Source organism: Polypterus senegalus, chromosome 14 (genome assembly GCF_016835505.1).
Source record: "Polypterus senegalus isolate Bchr_013 chromosome 14, ASM1683550v1, whole genome shotgun sequence".
Taxonomy (NCBI): Eukaryota; Metazoa; Chordata; class Cladistia; order Polypteriformes; family Polypteridae; genus Polypterus; species Polypterus senegalus.
The window spans coordinates 92,002,067-92,021,037 of NC_053167.1; the positions used below are offsets into that span (position 1 = coordinate 92,002,067).

Consider the following 18,971-nt stretch of genomic DNA (forward strand, 5'->3'; position numbering starts at 1 on the left):
TTTTGTATTACGTGGGTACAGGGTGGTATTTTCGTGTAATGACACAGTGATTATGGCTGCTGCCTCTTGGATCCACTGTCCTCAGTTTGAATCACATGCAGGGGTCCTTGTTTGTGTGGTGTGTACAGTTTCTCCCTGTTTTTGTGTGAGTTGTCCTCTGCATATTAGGCTTTTTTTCATACATCGCCAAAGATATTCTGTATATTTTAGGTTGACTGGCAAATTCTTATCAGCCTGTGTCAATGTGAGTGTGGGCATGAACGTGAGTTGGCACAGCAATGGACTGGCTCACTTTCCTGCACTGTTTCGTGTCTTGTGCCCAAAGCTAGTAGTATAGGATATGGCCCCATATGACCATGAACTATACTAAGTGAGTTTGAAAATGATGTGACTCATTTGAGCAATATGCCATTTGGGTAGCACTTACAGTCAAATCCATCATTTTATAAATGAATGACAATTATTTTTTGAAGCAAACATGAAACCACTTTTGCCTTAATTCTGACCATGCAGTGATTAGTGCTGCTGCTTCACAGATCCCCAATCCTGAATTCAAATCCCATGCCGTGAGGGTATTCATCTGGATTTTTGCATGTTATCTGTGGGCCTGCTTTGGTTTTCTTTTCACATCCCTAACAAGTGCATGTCAGGCTGATTAGCAGTTTTTGAGTTACATTTAAGTAATCATGCAACATTGCAAAGATAAGAAGTATATTTCTGTACATATTCACCATTTAAGCATTATTCTTTTAAGTTATTTGTAGTTTGGTTTCACATCTGTATGACCCAAACTTGTCATCTCCATAATATTTGTCCACAGAAGTGGTTTATGTAATACCATTTTTCAAAAATCAAGCTTTAAGAAGAATCCTTTCCTAAGTGACTTGAGCTTGGCAGCCTTGTGTCTTAGAGTCCTTATCCTTATTCGTGCCATTGCCGTGCCTGCAGTTTAAAATTTTTTGAAAGTGAAAATTACTCCTTCACTGTGATTTATCTGTCATTAAATAATATAACACTGCCACAAACCTATTGAAAGTAGTTAAGCAGGTTTTCAGTTCAATACTGCGAAATGGTTTTGAGTGTGGTTACAGCATGTTATCTTTAGGTGGAGCACCAAATGAAAACGGCGTCCAACAGGCTTTTAGGAAAATCCGGGTTGGAATTCTCTCCTGTTCCTGATATTGAAAACTGTGGTAAGATATTTGTTTTAATTCCTACTTGATTAATTTTCTTCCTTGCAAGCATCTATATATATAATTCACTAAGGCAAGACAACCATGGAAAGCACGCCGGAAGGGGCGTGGACTCACTGAGCCGTCGACAAGTAAGACACCTATGGCGCACGCAGAAAGAGCCATGCCCACCAACTCCTGGCACCTCCGAGCCACGTTGACTGTTCATAGAGGAGGAGGTGAATCGCCATATGCAGCGTGTGAAACGGTTTGCGAGGGGTATCCCATGGGATCCTCAAAACAATCCTTTACAACTGAGGTTAAAACACAATGAAGTAAGCAGTCTTTGAAAACCGAGTTTTCTGTTACAACGCACGACCGCGTGCAGCATAGCAAACTGTTTTACTGTGTTGGTTCGTTCCGTGCATTGTTATAATGTTGCTTTTCTTGCTGACTTATTACATTACAGATTTTTTTCAAATGTTAATTTTCTCACTGTGCTTAAAAATCATTAAAAAAAACGGCCTGATTCTGCGGCTTATGGTACGCCGCGGGTTGGCTGGTTCAGTTAATTTGTCTAATTTTAATTAACTATACGTAATATCTCTGTACTCTGAAGTCCATGCAGATGAGTAGACCTTATACTGTTATAAGTAAGCCTGGCAACCATGGAGAGAAAACCAGGATTAAGATTAAATGCACGATTCATAAGTATAAGGGAGGACGAGAACAAAGATTGAGATGAATACTGGTAGTATCGTACAAAAAAATCATTTGTCTTTTGTAGCAAGGTTGGCATATCAAATGGTACTGTAACATCGGCTGTAATCTGTTGATTATTCTCAAAATCCATTCCCATGCCTTCATTTATAAATAAGACTACCAACCACTGAAAGTTCCCTACTTTTAGGCCTGGATTCATATTTCCCATTCATGTCTGTTTTGTTATTTTTATGTTAACACTGCTGATCATTTTAGTTTCTAAATGTCTAAGAATCTTTTTCTATGTGCCTTTCGTTTTGTGGGTGGTGCCCCAAGAGCCATGGCTACCTGCCCAACACTGTCAAGGGACTGCCCTCAGCCCAATAAAGGCTGATGAAATCCCATAGTCCTTTGCAGTTAGTTGAATGTGCTAGCATTGGTGAGTTTCTATTCTGATTTCTTTTTTCTGTGTTTTGTATGCTTTTCTGAATTGTTGACCTCTTTTTTTTGACTATTCTTGTTTATTGGGACATTGTTTGACTTGGATTGCATTTATTGTCTTTTGTGCCCATCAGAGCTTCTTTTATTTACAGAGCTTTTTGAAAAGTAAATATTTTTATTCATACAGATTTTACTTTTGCCCCTTTTAGTGACAAAACCAAAGTTTGATGTTCCCAAACCAGTGAGTATTTTGAGTCATTTTTGAGACTTTAATGCTTAGAAGCCCCGAGTTCACAACACAGCAATGGGCTCTTTTCTGGGAGATCCAAAAAAAAGTAAAGAAATTACTTCTGACTTGCAGGTGACAACTCTCCTTCCAACCAGAACACACTTAACAGTGGGCCACTTTGACTCAGCTTTGGCATAATCTAGTGTCATGCTTAAACAACAAATGTAATACCACTAATACGGTCCATCTGAAATAGGTCATATGTCTCTTTACAAAAAAAAAAAGCGGTTGACAGGATTAAAACATTTCCCTTATTGCTACCATAGGTATGTGAGGACAAACGTGTTTTCTGATTATGAGGTACTGACAGTTTCCCCCTTTACGACTGTGGCTTAATAATAATAATTATAATAATTCCTTAAATCTATGTAGCATTTTTCTCAATACTCAAAGTGCTTTACATCATGGGCGTGGAGACTCTTCAACCACCACTAATGTGCAACATCCATCTAGATGATGCAACAGCAGCTATTTTGCACCAGTACACTCACCATACATTAGCTGTTAAATGGTGAATGGGTAAGAGATAGTTAGCCAATTAAAGACAGGGGCCAGAATGACCAGGCCGTGGTGGGCAATTTAGTCAGGACATCAGGATAAACCCTACGGTTTACAAAGGTCACCCAGGGATCTTTTACAACTACAGAGAGAATTTTGCGTGTCATTTGAAGGATGGAGCCATTTTTGCAGCACAGACTCCTTATCAGTGAACTGGGGCAATAGGATCCACATTTAGACTACAGGGAAAGTGCCCCCCTGCTGGCCTAACCAACACCTCTTCCAGCAACAACCCAAACTTTCTGTGGTTGGTCCCTCATCCAAGTACTGGCTGGGCCCGAACATGTTTAGCTGCAGGTGGATTACCTGTTGAGTTTTATATAGCTGCAGCAATATCAGCACTTTGAAGTTCAAGTTCAATTTATTGTCTTATGTGTATGGACCAATAGATTAGTGACAGAATTTATTATACAAGCAGCAAACTTTATCTTTTTTCCAACCACTTTTGTCAGTATAAGGCAGAAATCGATAGTGTAGTTCATTGTCTGATTTTCTCTGCACTACTGTTTTACTTGTAGTGCTGAGGTGCCAGTTAACTGTTTTTATTGCATAGGCCTTGGCCAGTGTGACAGCGATTAAATAAGGGCTACCGTGCATACTAAAGATCAAATCCTAGCACACACATTCTAGAGTTGTTTACTAGATGTTGGTTGATCATAGTTACAAATTGCCAGTTTTCCTTTCTTTGTTAGAATATGTCGATTGGTCTCCGGGTAGTTTGTCATGTGGTGGGTACGGCAATGTGCTGTAATTAGCGTACGCTCCCAACTTCCTCTTCCTCCTTCTCATTCTGTCTGTTCGCAGTAATTGATGCATTATAAGATGATGTTGAGGAGGTTATTATTATATCATTGTACAGTGGCTTTATGGATATTGTTCATCATTGGTTAGCAAATGGAATGTTGCTGCTTTTCGTTATTGATCATAAGAGGGAATGTTAGATAATATCTGAAGCCAGGGAAGTTGAGTTGGTAGTAATGTAAATCATAGTATTTAAGTGTATTTCTACCTCGTGTTTGTATAAGATAACCGACTCTCTAAAGTAGTGTGTGATATATATAAATCCTAAACAATATGGAGGTTCGTGCCAGTATTATTCCTAGCCAACTCTACTATCCTCTGTAGTACTTTGCAGTCCTAAGTTGATCAGACATCATACTACATTGTTATGAAGTGAATGAGGGTAGATTCCACACTATACTTACTGTATAGAAGCTGATAAGCATAGGACTTTTCTTTCGGTGTCGAAGGACCTAATGGCATTGGTGAGTCTTATTTTTGAAAATGGAGATATGTTGTGCCCACTTCAGGTCTTCTGTGATGAAGACTACAAGAAATCTAAAGCTGAACGCCATCTCCATTGTATCCTCTTAAATGCAGATGAGTGTATGATCTGCTTCATCAAATCTGTGAACAGCTCCTTGTTTTTTTGCTGGCAATTGTAGAGAGATTGTTGTTCTGCCATGAATGTGTTAAAATGCTAGTTTCTTTTCTGATATATACTGATGTTAGAATGCTTATGGCACTCTTACTTTAGTAATACAGTATATGTTTATTGATCATGTATTCTTCCTAAATGTGTGAAGAAAATTGTGGATTCATGGAACATGTGAGCAAATGTCATCCCTTTTGAAATGAAGGAGTGCAAACCTGAACAGTTCTTATTAAAGGCTCTGTGGTTACATATAAACACCTGTACACAGCAGGTGTTTTTAGTCATCATTGTTTGTACTGTAAATATAGTTAAGAATTACTTAACAGGAATCCATTTGGGATAATTCAGTTGTACTGTTTACATATGTATTTTGATATTAAAATTCCTCCAGAATATCTGCACAGGGGGATGTGTGAATTCCACATGGGTATATGAATTGGGAGTGCTAAACAATCTGCCACCATGCCATTCTTATTGAAAAAGATAGCACTTCTGGGCATGGAATATTTTATTTATACTTGATTGTTCTGGTCACCATAAAATGAGGCAACTTCATAACTTCATCTTATTTAACGGAAAACAAAGGACGCAAATCTGCTTACCAAATGTGCTCCTTATTCCTTCTGACACTTTCTGAAACCTTGTGGGGAAAAATACCCTATATAACAGCCTCATCTTTTTTTAACAAATTAGGGGGCTCCGCTCCATACTCGCTTCGCTCGACCACCCCCATGTTTGGTTTACCGGATATACAATACAATAGAATTTATTTTTTGTATAGCCCAAAATTACACAAGAAGTGCAGAAATGGGCTTTAACAGGCCCTGCCTCCTGACAGCCTCCCAGCCTTGACCTTCTAAGAAGACCAGAAAAAACTCCCAAAAAAAAACCCTTGTAGGGAAAAAAATCGAAGAAACCTTGGGAAAGGCAGTTCAAAGAGAGACCCCTTTCGAGGTAGGTTGGGCTTGCAGTGGGTATCAAAAAGAAGGGGGTCAATACAATACAGTACAATACATAGAACAGAATAAACCCTCAATACAGTATAAAAATAAAAATTCTAGAAGTCGGAGTAGAATTTCACATGAGATGATATCACATATGATTGGATATGTTTTAAGTCCTGGAGACCTCATTCATTAGGCTGCCTCCCCCATTTGGCCATTCCACATCTGAAATAGTGCTAATCAGATGAATGGACCCCTCTTTCCCACGATTCCTGCGATCCTCCATCAGGGATGACTTTACCTTAGACAGGCAATATACAATTTAAAGAGATTGTTATTTTCTTGTGAATTGTTACATATGCATTATTTTCACTTTTACTTTAAAAACTGTTGTAAAAACAATACTTGTCCTTTATTTCTGGCCCTGTACATGGTTACATCTCTTTCTTGCCAGACATAATGCTGCTATATAAAGGGGGTTTGGCTGAACGAATGCTAAGGATATGCCTTTGGATCATCTGCTGTCTTTTTGGTGCTTGCGAGCGCCCTCTTCTGCTTGTCGCATGTCGTTTTATTTTAAGAGCTGGGAGCACATGATGCTGGCAAATGCAATCCAACAACTGCTAGGTTAGATGTCTGTGGACTTGTTTTAAATGATGGCTCACTGCCTGGTCTTGCGTGACATTGTAAAAACAATCCTTGTCCTTTATTTCCAGCCCCAGGCATGGTTAAATTCTTTCTCGCAGGACGTATAACGCTGCTCCCATGGTTGGGGAGTGGATGGAGAAGGGCAGCTGCTGTTGCGCTGCCCTTCGATCTTTTTTAAAGCCTGTACAGCCGCTGTTCCTTTTGCTACTTTGTGTCTCTGCTGCTCGCGTTGTGATCGCTTCTCCGTGATCATAAATATACACCTCACCGAATTGAGTTTTCTTTGAAAGTAAACTTGTTGTTGCTTTAACTGTTGCGGGTCCACAGATTGTCCTACTGTATGTTCCATTATTGTATACTGTAAATCTATGTGTTGTTCATTGAATGATGCGAATGCGAAAATACTTTTCTTCTGCTGTTTTCCTTTTATTTCTGACCTCGTTTTGACCTGCTATTTTTTCAGTTACACATGGTTCTGATTAATTTCCTTTTTTTTTTTTTTTCTTTTTTTTGCGCTAATGCAATCTTTTATTCGTTGACGTTTCATTTATAAAATATTGTCCTTTTATACCCTTTATATGCAGCGAGACACCTGTATCGGTGGTGTGCTGCTTACCTTTACACTACTGATTTTTTTTTTTTTTGCCATTCTTTCGTCTCGCAGTTTTTTTTATTTGTCTTTCATGATCTGAACGTGAAAATCACGTATCGTCTCCTAGTCATTCATTCCACAGGATTTTTTTTATAATAAATATAAAGTCATACATACCAATATACATTAATAAATCGTTCTTTAAGCAATTAGATTCAACAATAACCTCATTTATTTGGAATTCTAAACATCCACGCATCAAAAGAGCGACCCTACAAAGACAAAAGGCAGAAGGCGGCATGGCTCTACCTAACTTCCAGTTTTATTACTGGGCGGCAAATATACAGTCGATAAGAACCTGGACACAAATAGAAGAACATACACAGGCATGGACCGCAATAGAAGTAAAATCCTGCAGTACTTCTTTGTATTCCTTGCTTTGTGCTCCAATAAACACACGTTATCGGCAATACACTAATAACCCAATTGTGCTCCACTCACTTAGAATCTGGAACCAATGTAGAAAGCATTTTAAGACGGAGAAGCTTCTTTCTGTGGCACCCCTGCAAAAGAACCACCTCTTTCAACCCTCACAAACATATGCAGTTTTAATATCTGGAAAAATTTGGAATTAACTTGCTTAGAGACCTTTATATAGACAACGCCTTTGCATCCTATGAACAATTACGTTCCAAATTTAACATTCCAGCTACAAATTTCTTTCACTATCTTCAAATCAGGAACTTTGTTAAACAGAACCTTCCAGATTTTCCTCATCTTGCACCCTCATCCACGCTGGAAAAAGTATTGCTCAATTTCAAGGAGTTAGACTCCATCTCTACAATATATAAAATCCTTTTACAATCCCTTCCTTTCAAAGATCCAAGAGGACACTGGGAAAATGACCTCTCAATTAATATATCAGAAAAGGAGTGGAAAGTAGCAATGCAGAGAATTCACTCAAGCTCCATATGCAAAGCATACAATTATACAACTCAAAATTATATATCAGCACATCTGTCTCCCTAAAACTCTCCAAAATGTTTCCAGGGCATGATCCAACCTGCGAACGCTGCAACCAAGCCCCAGCCTCACTAGGTCACATGTTCTGGGCCTGCTCCAAATTAACATTATTCTGGACAAAAATTTTAATTACCTCTCAGACAGTCTTGGACTCACAATCCCTCCTAACCCATTAACAGCTGTGTTTGGGGTTCTTCCAGAGGGTCTTAAAGTGGAGAAAGACAAACAAACTGTGATTGCATTCACTACACTGTTGGCACGCAGACTTATTCTGATAAACTGGAAGAACCCAAACTCTCCTCTTTAAGTCAGTGGGAAACTGATGTGTTATATTATTTAAAATTGGAAAAATCAAATACTCAGTTAGAGGATCTGTGCAGACTTTTTTCAAAACATGGCAGGATCTAATCAGTAATATTTTGAAATGATTTTATAAAGCACAGAGAATTTGTTGATTTAGGTATTTTTAAAAGCCTTAAATTTTACACCGCTTGGCTTGCTCTCTCTCTCAAGGGTGGGGATCGATCTGTTCTTAGCATAATTTTTTTTTTTTTGTAAAACTTGATTGCTATGTATTGATTGTAATAAAATTAATAAATAAATAAATAAAAATTAAAATAAATTAAATAAATAAATATAAAGTCAGTTTCTATATTTTGTGTAAAGAAGTACATATTGGAATTTGTAAAATCTTGTAATCTGGGCAAAAATTGCTACTCTTTTGCTTCTTCTCCCAAAAGGGGAGCAAATTATTTCAGTGGTTAACTATCCATCCATCCATTACCCATCCCGCTATATCCTAACCACAGGGTCACGGGGGTCTGTTGGAGCCAATCCCAGCCCAGCCAACACAGGGCGCAAGGCAGGAAACAAACCACGGGCAGGGTGCCAGCCCACCGCAGGTGGTTAACTATTTAGGTCCTAATTCATTCTGTTACAAATGTAGAACTTGCAGTAGGTTTGATTCATCCATCCATCCAACCATCCATTTGTTTATCTTGTATTACAGCTGTAAATGCAATATACAGTGCCTATAGAAAGAATTCAATGTTTTATAATAACAAAATCTGAAAACTTCCAAGCAAGTTAATACTTTAGTAAGCATTGTAACTTTGAGTGCTTTGTGAAAGGGCAATGTCAGCTGAACTTCCCAAAGACTAGTAGTATATATAAATTAATATGTGATTATTTCAATATTTTTGTATTGCATTGTGTTTTTAATCATTTAGCGGTTCTGAACTTTAAGGATACCATGGGATGTTTAAGCCAGATTCTGCTAGAGACTTGCATGCTAGAAGATGTATGTTTGTTTCAAATCGTTCAGAGCCAACGATTCTGCAAAATGAAATCTGCATGAATTTACAGAAAATTATTAACTTCCTCATATGATTTAGCAAATATGTAACTATTGTTTGTTTCCAGATTATGTGGGTCGCTGTCCTCTTTGCCTTCCCCCAGAAGAGAACTGGGAAAATGACTTGGGGGTAATGAATTTTCCTAGGAAGCCAGTGAGAAAGCAAGCACGATTAGAAAGAACGTTGACTTGCATCCTGGAATGGGAAGAAAGTGACCGAGAAGCAGTGTACCTTCTAGTGCAGAGGCCAAGTGCAGGTGAGGACTCCTCTTTTGAGGCAGACACGGTTACCTTTTACATTGTTGCCAAGTAAATTCATAAATTCACTTTTTTGGTATATATTGACTGTCTCTCTAGGCTCTTTCATCTAATTTTACAGGATAAGAAATAGTTGTGTGTACACTGTAGTTTATCAAGATTTTCAATATGTTACGGAAATACTGACCTGTCAATAACTTCAAAGTAAAATAAATAGACTTATGAGCCCAGAGCCTGTTTGTAGCTTTGACATTCAGGGGGCATTCACCCTTAGTTAGTTTAAACAATTTGGGTAGTGCCTGTTTAGATAATTTAACTTTAAATGTTCCACAAGAGTTAAACTCCTTTCAGAGTTTGTTTTTAAATAACCAAACCAAAAATCTTTTAGGCACAGTACTGATTATTGTTTGTTTGCCTATTTCTAATGTGAATTCCCTAAAGTAGAATAACTGCCAATGTTCAATGTAATTACATGAAGAGCATTTGTTTAAGTTTTAAAAACACAAAACCATCTTTTTATTAATATGCATATGAATAGCGCTATGCAATAAAATTATGTTGTCATAGCAGTCCTAATTATTTCAGTCTTTGGTTGTTTTATAGCTTTGCTGGGTTTTTTTTTTTTTTGTGACCTTTTGTCACTAAAATAGAGCAGATCTGTACTAATAAATAGGTATTTACCAAGCAAATTCTGATTGCTGTAAAGGCTTTTGGTTCAAGTATTCCTGATGATTGATTATTTTTCTTCAATTCTTCTGATAATCAGTATTAAAAATAATGCTGCATTTTTAGATGTTCCAACACTGACTGACAAAAATATAAGTTTCAAAACAAAAGTGTACAATGTTAGGGGGAAAAAATGGCCCCACCCTTTGTATTGCAGAGGACTAAGCAGGATATACCATACATTTATGACAAGATCACTGTAGCAGTTTGTCTAGAAAATTCTCAGCGTGCCTTAAAGTGTACTGTTGTGCCTCCTGGATTTTTTTTTCCTATCTTGCATCGGTCGTTTTCAGAAAGCCTTGAATCAAATGTTAACTACAGTTTGCCAGGAGACCCTAAGACCGAGTGAATTAAGAGTCTGATGAAGAGAAAAGTTTCTGTTTTTGATTTGGCATTAAATGATGTGTTTGGGGCAAACATTGAACACTATCCCCACCATCACATATGTGCCTGGTAATGCCATAGTATTGGAATACTCTTTTGTGTTAGAACCTGAAAGAGATATGAAGGTAGAAGGCAAACAGATTTGGCAATCCACAGATAAAATGTGGTAGAAAAGCAGTGCTTTAGGAGTAGATTCATCTGTTTAGAAGGGCGATAACCTAAATATGTTGCCAGAAACTCACACTGGAAAACCTTTTAAAAAACAAAAAGTAGTCCATGTTCTGAAATTCTCCAGGTAAAACCCTAACCTTAACCATTTTGAGAATTCAAGGATTGACTTCTAAATCACTCTTCTATACTGTGTTTTGACCTGTTTTTGAAAAAGAATGTTCAAATAGACTGAGCTAGTAAGGGCTTCTCCTTAAAGATTCCGTTAATTTGAAATTAAATTTGCTCTTGAATGAGCATGTAGAAAAGTAGTGTGTGATTCAAGGGAGCAGATCAGGCTTATTCAGGTTCTCGCAAAATGCTGTTTAGCACTTAACAGTACTATAAAATACATGTAGTCCCTTGCAAAAGTATTCGGATTGTTTAAAAATTTTTTAGATACTACTGGATTGCCAATCTGTATTTATATTGCAAACTCACGTGTCCAAGAAGAAAAACTGTAAAAATAGTTACTTGACAACAACTGCTTAACTTTCTGGTTTAAAGGGCCATGGAACAGTTTAAAAAAACTGACGCTGCTTCATACCATTCACTACATGGAAGTGGATGCCCACCAAAATTGAGCACCAGATGGACTTGTGAGGGAAGCCACTTAAAAACCATCAATCGACATGAAAGATGTACACAGTTGAATGGTGCTTTTTTAAACTGTTATTTCTACAGATAGATTGTGTAAGCATATCATAATCTTTTTGCTTTGTTAGTTGTTTATTTAAAGGTCTGGTTTAAGGTTAAGCCTGGAGTTCCGACCTTAAGGGGATGATGAAATTCAAGATATGTGATAATGAAGGAACCACTAATATATAAGTGGAGGCTTCAAGTTTGTTTTTCAGTAACAAAGTTGTTGTTCCAGGAGGTTAAGTAGAAGAGAGTAGAAAAGTGAGCCACTAAATTTGAAAAAGCCAAGTCAATTGTTCCTTGTTTATTGGTAATCAGCCGCCTTTTTACTCCTATAACAAATGGTTAAATGACACCGGCCAGCCGGAGTCAGTCCCAGCAAGCATCAGGAACAAGGCAGGAATGATCTTTGGATAGGACTCCAGCCCAGTGTCTATCAATTTGTGTTTTACTTTTCTGGGGGCAAATGTTTTTGTTAAACCCCTTGAATTAAAACTGTATGTGTACACCTCAATCACTTCTTGATTGCTTTGTTTCAAATCCATTGTGGTGGCACACAGAGTCAAAATGATAAAAACTATACAAAATATTGTACAAATAATCACTGTCCAAATATTTATGGTCCTGACTATATCTCACAGATGCAGGATCGTGGGTTTAATTTCCATGCCTGGTCTCTGTCTTTGTGGAGTTTTCAAATTTCCCCAATGTCTGTGTGGAGTTTTCACCGAGCACTTGAGTTTTTCTACAACATCTCAAAAAATATACAGTTTAGGTATACTTCCAAAGCTAAATTTGCCGCAAGTGAGTGTGGGTGTGTGACTGAGTGAGCCCTGCCATGGACTGGTGCTCCATATGGGATTGGTTCTGGCTGCCAACCAGGTTTTGCCAGGATAGGTTCAAACCCCTATGACCCTGAACAGAGTAAAGTGGTTTTAAAAATGAATGGATGTTATATGAACTATTCTATGATGGAGTCCTTGAATGAACAAGTGTATGTCGCATATCACACATATGCACTGTTTCAAGTTTTGAGAAGCATTATGGATTTCATTATTATTGTAAATTGTGCATCTAGTTATCTTTTAACAGTGTGCTGTTATGTCAGTCAATTATTATTTTCTCAAATTTGTATAACCTGTAGTCAAAGCTGCTTACAACGTTCTCGTTGTACAATTTAAATATTTTGTGTGCTTTTGACAGTGAAACTTGTGCTGTTTGTAAAGTGTAATCTTGAAAATAACAGCTTTGATTAGCTGCGATTTATTGTGTGATCGATTTGACATTCACATTTCTCCACTCTGTATGTGCTCTGAATTTTGGAAATAAAATGCTTTAGAAATCAATATGTTTGTAATAGGTGTTATTTTAAAAAGTACACCATTGTTACTTGCAAGGATTTATGTGTTTACAGGGCTTTTGGCAGGACTGTGGGAATTTCCAAGCATAGTTCTTGAAGGGAAGATCACAGAGAAGAAGGAGAAAGAACTGCTTTTAGAACAATTGGAAACTCTCCTGGATGGACCGGGTAATTTTGGAGAGATTCAGTATGTTGGAGAGGCAAGTGTTTAGATGAACCTGATTAAGTACCCCTTCATATTAACTGAACTCTGTGACATAATACCGTTTAGCGATTATAATGTTCAGAATTTGAATTGACAATCTGTAATGTAAACAATGGCTCAGAGCACTTACACAGACTTACAAAAAACAATTGTGACGGAAAGTACAATACTACGCAAAATTTATTTGCATAGACATTTTTAATGTTCAGTAATAGAAATATCCAAAATTTGTCTTGACTCTTGTCAAATAAGGACATTAGGAATCATCAGTCTAGTAAACAAAGCGAAATTGGCTTTTCAAGTTATAGTTTAGTGTAATTATATAGTCTTTTAACCAGTAGCATAAACCAGAATAATAAAGTTGCTATTGGAAAGGAAAGAAATCATTGAAACTGATAAAGCATAACACTTTAACTGAATAATTGTTATTTTAAGTCAAAACAAAACCTATCTGAGCCTCTTCATTTAGTAATAGTAGTCTCTGTCCATATTGTAGAGTTCATTTACTGTAGATTCATGAATTGGTTTCTTAATTCAGATATTAACCTAAAGTAAGGCGATATGATAAAATGTTTCCACTTTTCAATATCTTGCTCAAACAAGGACCACACCATGATATCTGGTACAGCAAATGTCTCATATCTGATTTTTCAAGTTAACAGTTCTAGTCCATACATAGAAGATGCTTATATATAATAAAACTAATGATCTCACCTGTAAACTAGAGTTCTTTTTCAAGTGGGATTTCAGTTGTTCAGGTTAATTGTTCAGAAGACAATGCTTTTGGACTAACAGAATAAATGCACCGTGCAGTGTTCTTTGTACAATACATTTTGACACAGCTCTGCAGATCTTCATGACAATCCTTACGCAAGGCGAGTCTCTTCAAATTGATGATATTTTTTGAAGATTTGTTTTTTATAATAACAGCATTGAAAAGCAAAAATTTCCAAACGACAACTGCAATACAACTATGATGAAACTTCACCTTATGTCTATATTTAACAGCCCCCCAAACACGAAAAAATCCTACAAGTTCCTTAAAATGCAAAATCCCACCCACTCCTTATGCTCTGGAATTTTATGGATTTAGTTAAGCTGCTCACAGGGAGGGAAAGAAAAAAGGGAGAGAGAAACCAACAATGTTTATTTTGTATACATAAAATCCATATCTGCATTTTAAATGCATAACAACCTGCCGTCAACTCGGTGCAGCAACCATATAACCAAATGGATGGGATATTAGGTCTTTAGTTGGGACCCTCCAAAAACTATGTGCTCTAGTGGAAGCATTAAAGCTGACCATGCAATTAGAAGTGAACCTTCGCTTTTGATGCTTTTGAGAAAAATGCACATGACTTTAGTCTAATTACAAAAAAAAGTGGAGCAAAAAACTAGGAAAGAATTTTGGTCCGAGAGGATTTTTCTTCATTCTTTATCTCTGCTAATTATGCTGGCTTTATAGCATACGTTTCTACATTATTAACATTTTGCATCTGTTATGTGTTCAAACATTGTTGACGTTTTACTTTGTAACGTTTTATTTTTTGTGCATGTCGTCTTTGTATTTTTGAAGGGTGTTTTTTTGCATGTTAATTATTCATACTATCATGTACTTTAAGAACAGGAAAGAAAGAAAAATAAGCAATGAGTAATAAATAAGATGCCATTTACCAATTACAAACAGGACGTTTTTTCAAAACATCACCATCTCTGAATTCTCATTTATGTTTTAAAGTTGGCTTGAATTGGAGATTGAACATTTTACATTTTAAATCTGGTACATTTGATAGAAGTGGATTTAAATCGTTTGCTGGTTTGTTTAATGAATTTTGGGTATCATTTTGACATAATCATAAAAATTAGTTGTTTTTTTCCTTTAGGTTGTACATGTTTTCTCCCACATCCACCAAACCTATGCTGTGTACTGTTGTAGTCTGGCTAAAACAACTGGATTAGTTAAAAAGGAGGCAGAGGATGATGCGTCATCTTCACGTTGGCTCACAAAGATGGCTTTTCAGAAAGCTGCTGTGTCAACAGCCATGAAGAAGGTATGATAAAAAATTAAAAATAAATACAGTTAGGGTGCCTTGACAGTTTATAAGAAAGAAAACTATAACACATTGAAAGGTTTGCCTTTAACTTAAAAATATAATTATAATATAAATACGGTTTTCGTATTGGCACATATGAGCAGTGAGGTATAAACATGACTTTGGAAAATAGGTTTATCATTTTTAATTATTTCTAATGGTATTGCCTGCTTATAATGAATCTTCATTCTTGCACATGTCTAAATTTAATGTTGTTTAACATTTTCATTCACAAGATTGTTGTGTTTTCTACATAATTCAGCTTTATTTACCGAATACTTCTTATATATTTGAAATTTTGGCTACCGAGCCTTTTGGTGTTCATTTTCACAATTCACCCAGAATATTGGACAAAATATGTTGAATGTTCTACGATTAACATTAATAGAGGATTTCAAGAGTTTTAAAGTTTGCTCAGCAGTTTCATAGGAAATGGAATTATTGTCTACCATATACTAAAAAGTGGAGACCTTTTTACATTTGGTTTAAAAAATATGCTGTAATGATTAAGTATTGTTCACTTTTTTCCAGAATTAATGCCTCATCTGTTTCTTCCAGATCTTCCAGCTTTATCAGAGTAAAGAAGCTGAAGGTCCAAAAAATTGCAAGGTAGGCCCCAAGTTCTTGTGATGTGCCGCCTCGATGTAGATTCTAACCGTAGGGGTGTTTCAACCTGTTAAAAATTTACTTGAGACACTTTACTGTTTGTATTGCCAGCATAGCTGCGTTTGTCCCAGTTGCTAAAGTTCTGCAGCTTTTAGTTTCCTTGCAATTGCAGTATCTCAGACAAATGGAAATTATTACTCGAAAAAGGGAAAGTAATCACCACGGACCAGGTGTCATTGGGGGAAAAAAAGCAGGATAAAGTGAGGTCAGAAATAAAACACAGAGTAGAAAACAAAATAAAACATCATAAAGAGGTTAAAAAACAAGGGGGTCAAACACATGCAGAGGTAGATACAGAATATGAAAGCAGAAAAAAAAATGACAGTGTCAAAACAAAGAAAGTAAACACTGCATTAGCGCAAAGAAAGAAATTATTACTCGGAGAAATAATGAAAAGGCGAATAGAGATCGTATATATGGACACAGGTGATATGTCAGAAGTATGTAAATATTGTAAGGCTTTGAAGTTTAAGTCAAGAGAATTTCAAAAACAGAGTTTACCTCACATGAATTTATTGGTTACTTTGCAAAAAAAAAATTATTAACTGCTGATGATGTAGATCGTTTTCTCTGGGCTGAAATTCCAAACAGAGAAACCTATCCTGAATTATGGCACAAAGTCATTAAACACGTCTCACTGACCTCATTTAAAAGATTCAGCACATTGGGACTCGAAAGATTCCAAATATTGTTTTTACAGAAGTTCTGAAATAAAAGTGAAACTAATGAAATAGCAACAATTCAAGAAAAAAAAAATCTTAAAAGTGTGTATCTGGATAACCTGTTTAACTCCTGTTTAAGGCTTATTTCAGTATTTCATTTCTCTAAGTTTGGTTATACAGTTGAACTTTAGGCACACTAAGCACGGTCAGAAAACTGTATGCCATCTCCTGTTTGCAAGCGTATCTAACAGTCCATGTTAGCAGTAAGACTGTTTCCTATCTGGCTTAATTAGCACTCGGTTTTACAGATATAGCTAAGAAAGTTCTATTTCATGTTAACTTACAGGGATAAGGGGCTATACTATACCATATTTTTTATATATATATATATATATATATATATATATATATATATATATATATATATATATATATATATATATATATATATATATATATATATATATATATATATATATATATATATATATATATACTAGCAAAATACCCGCGCTATTTACTACACATATATACATATATACTGTACATTCAGAGTGTGGCGCTCTGCTGTTTTTTTGTGTTGTTCACACAACTTCTCCGCTGCTTTATAAATGAACGCCATATAAGGCTGTCGTTTCTTCTTGCTTCGCGGTTCTGTACTGTTTTATTGTTCATTTATTACGATTGCTATAGTTATTGTGTAGCTATTTGAGACTTACTTTACTGTTCAGGTACCCATTTCCTTTGTTTAATCCGCGGCTTGTACGCTATTTTTTGTTCGTTTATTACGATTATAGATATTTATTAATTTCCCTTCTTTATCTGACTGCCTGCTCATATAAGGCGCTCCGCTGGTCTTTTGTGAAGCAGCCTTTACACAGCTTCTCCGCTGTTTTATAAACGAACGACGTATAAGGCCATCCTGTTTCCTTGCTTCGCCAAGGAAGCTGCCTTTTTATTTAATCCACGGGTTCTCCGCTGTTTTATTGTTCGTTTATTACGATTGTTATAGTTCTGTTTGTATAGCACGTTGTCAGTTCAGCACTCCGGTTGTTATATAACCATGCTGTGTGAGCTTACTCTTGAGAATGCAACATATAGTTGTCCAGGAGAAAAGCAATCTTGCCTCAAATCAATGGCAGCCTTTTGTAGGGTCTATCCCTGAGACTTATTTCTGGTCATCGCGAAGCAGAGCCTTACTGGAAATAGGAGGCATTTGAATTGAAATTGGAGATCAGAGGGTATAACGGGGATGCAAGGAATACATTGAGTGTGGAGAAACTCTAGAGACAGCGTGTATTAACTTGTGGATTTTTCTGTGAGTATTTGGTGGCAGCGTGACGAAGTTGCTTCCACAAGACCGCGTTAGCTGTGGAGCTCAGCTCAGAGCATATTCTTTTCCTACTTTGTCAATTGTGTAATGCGTTTTTTGAACAGGTTTGATGCATGGAAGTAGTCACTCGTACTGCGTTCAGTCAGTTCACGTGAGCTGCTCTCTTGTGTGATGTTGCAATGTCCACAGCTTTATTTAATGTTAGCTAAGACCCGAAACTTAAGTTTCTCGCTACAGCAATTTTAACTCCGTTACAAAGTGATCCAAAGTCTCGTTTATACCTCGTGTTTTTTCATTAAACTTGTATCTCGAATAAAGTATTCGTCGATGGCATGACAAACGGCAGCGGGAGCGTGTCTATAAACTTAATTTAAACTTACATTTACACTGTGCTTTGTTTCCACAGTAGCTGCACTTATGAATAAACTTGTATGTGTTTTTCTTCAGCGCTATTTGGAGCTCTTCCTTGTTTTCTACATACTGCATTCACAGTCAGTTCACGTGATTACGTGGGAGGCGTGATGATTTGACACGCAACTCCGCCCACCACGGCCATCGAGCTAAAGTCCATTACAGTATATGGAGAAAAATAGGTTCCAGTTATGACCATTACACGTAGAATCTCGAAATGAAACCTGTCCAACTTTTGTAAGTAAGCTGTAAGGAATGAGCCTGCCAAATTTCAGCCTTCGACCTACACGGGAAGTTGGAGAATTAGTGATGAGTGAGTGAGTCAGTGAGGGCTTTATATAATATGAGAAAATTATATTCTATCAAAATTAAGCAAACATTTATATGAATTTAACATTAAACTTTCTAGGACTGTCTCTATCTCTCTCTTTCTTTCTTTTTTTTTTTTTACTCCACATTTGTGAAGGTAAACATATCACCTTCTATATGTGCTGATCAATTGAAATCTTGGATCTTTTAACATCAGACAGATTAACCAGGTGAACCAGCCACTGCTGACCAAACTCCAGCTTGTGTAGCATGAATGGCCCATGGATCACACCTTCTGATACAGACCAACTAGACCATCTTTGCATTCTCAATGGTTGTCTTGATGGTCTATGTGTTTCATGCCTCATGATACAAATGATGAACGTTGGCGTAGGGAGAGATTGATTTGCAAAATTCAATAACCAACCTTGACTGACACACACTACATATGCCACCTTACCTATAACAGTTGTTTAGCTAGTCCTTGTCTTTAGTTCTTTTCATCTTGTTGGCTTCCATTATCTTTTCTTCCCAGGTGCAGTGATCTCCAACATGATCAC

General features: G+C 36.7%; 1 protein-coding gene across 2 annotated transcripts in view; it reads left to right on the forward strand.

The window, feature by feature from the left end:
* The window catches only part of mutyh (mutY DNA glycosylase), a 35,474-nt gene that overhangs the window by 15,583 nt on the left and 920 nt on the right, over nt 1-18,971 (forward strand). For both annotated transcript variants that reach the window (XM_039734558.1, XM_039734557.1), the window contains exons 11-15: nt 1,106-1,193; nt 9,227-9,415; nt 12,787-12,932; nt 14,821-14,988; nt 15,589-15,639. In XM_039734558.1, coding sequence (XP_039590492.1) covers nt 1,106-1,193; nt 9,227-9,415; nt 12,787-12,932; nt 14,821-14,988; nt 15,589-15,639 — 642 coding nt within the window. The remainder of the gene's footprint in view (nt 1-1,105; nt 1,194-9,226; nt 9,416-12,786; nt 12,933-14,820; nt 14,989-15,588; nt 15,640-18,971) is intronic.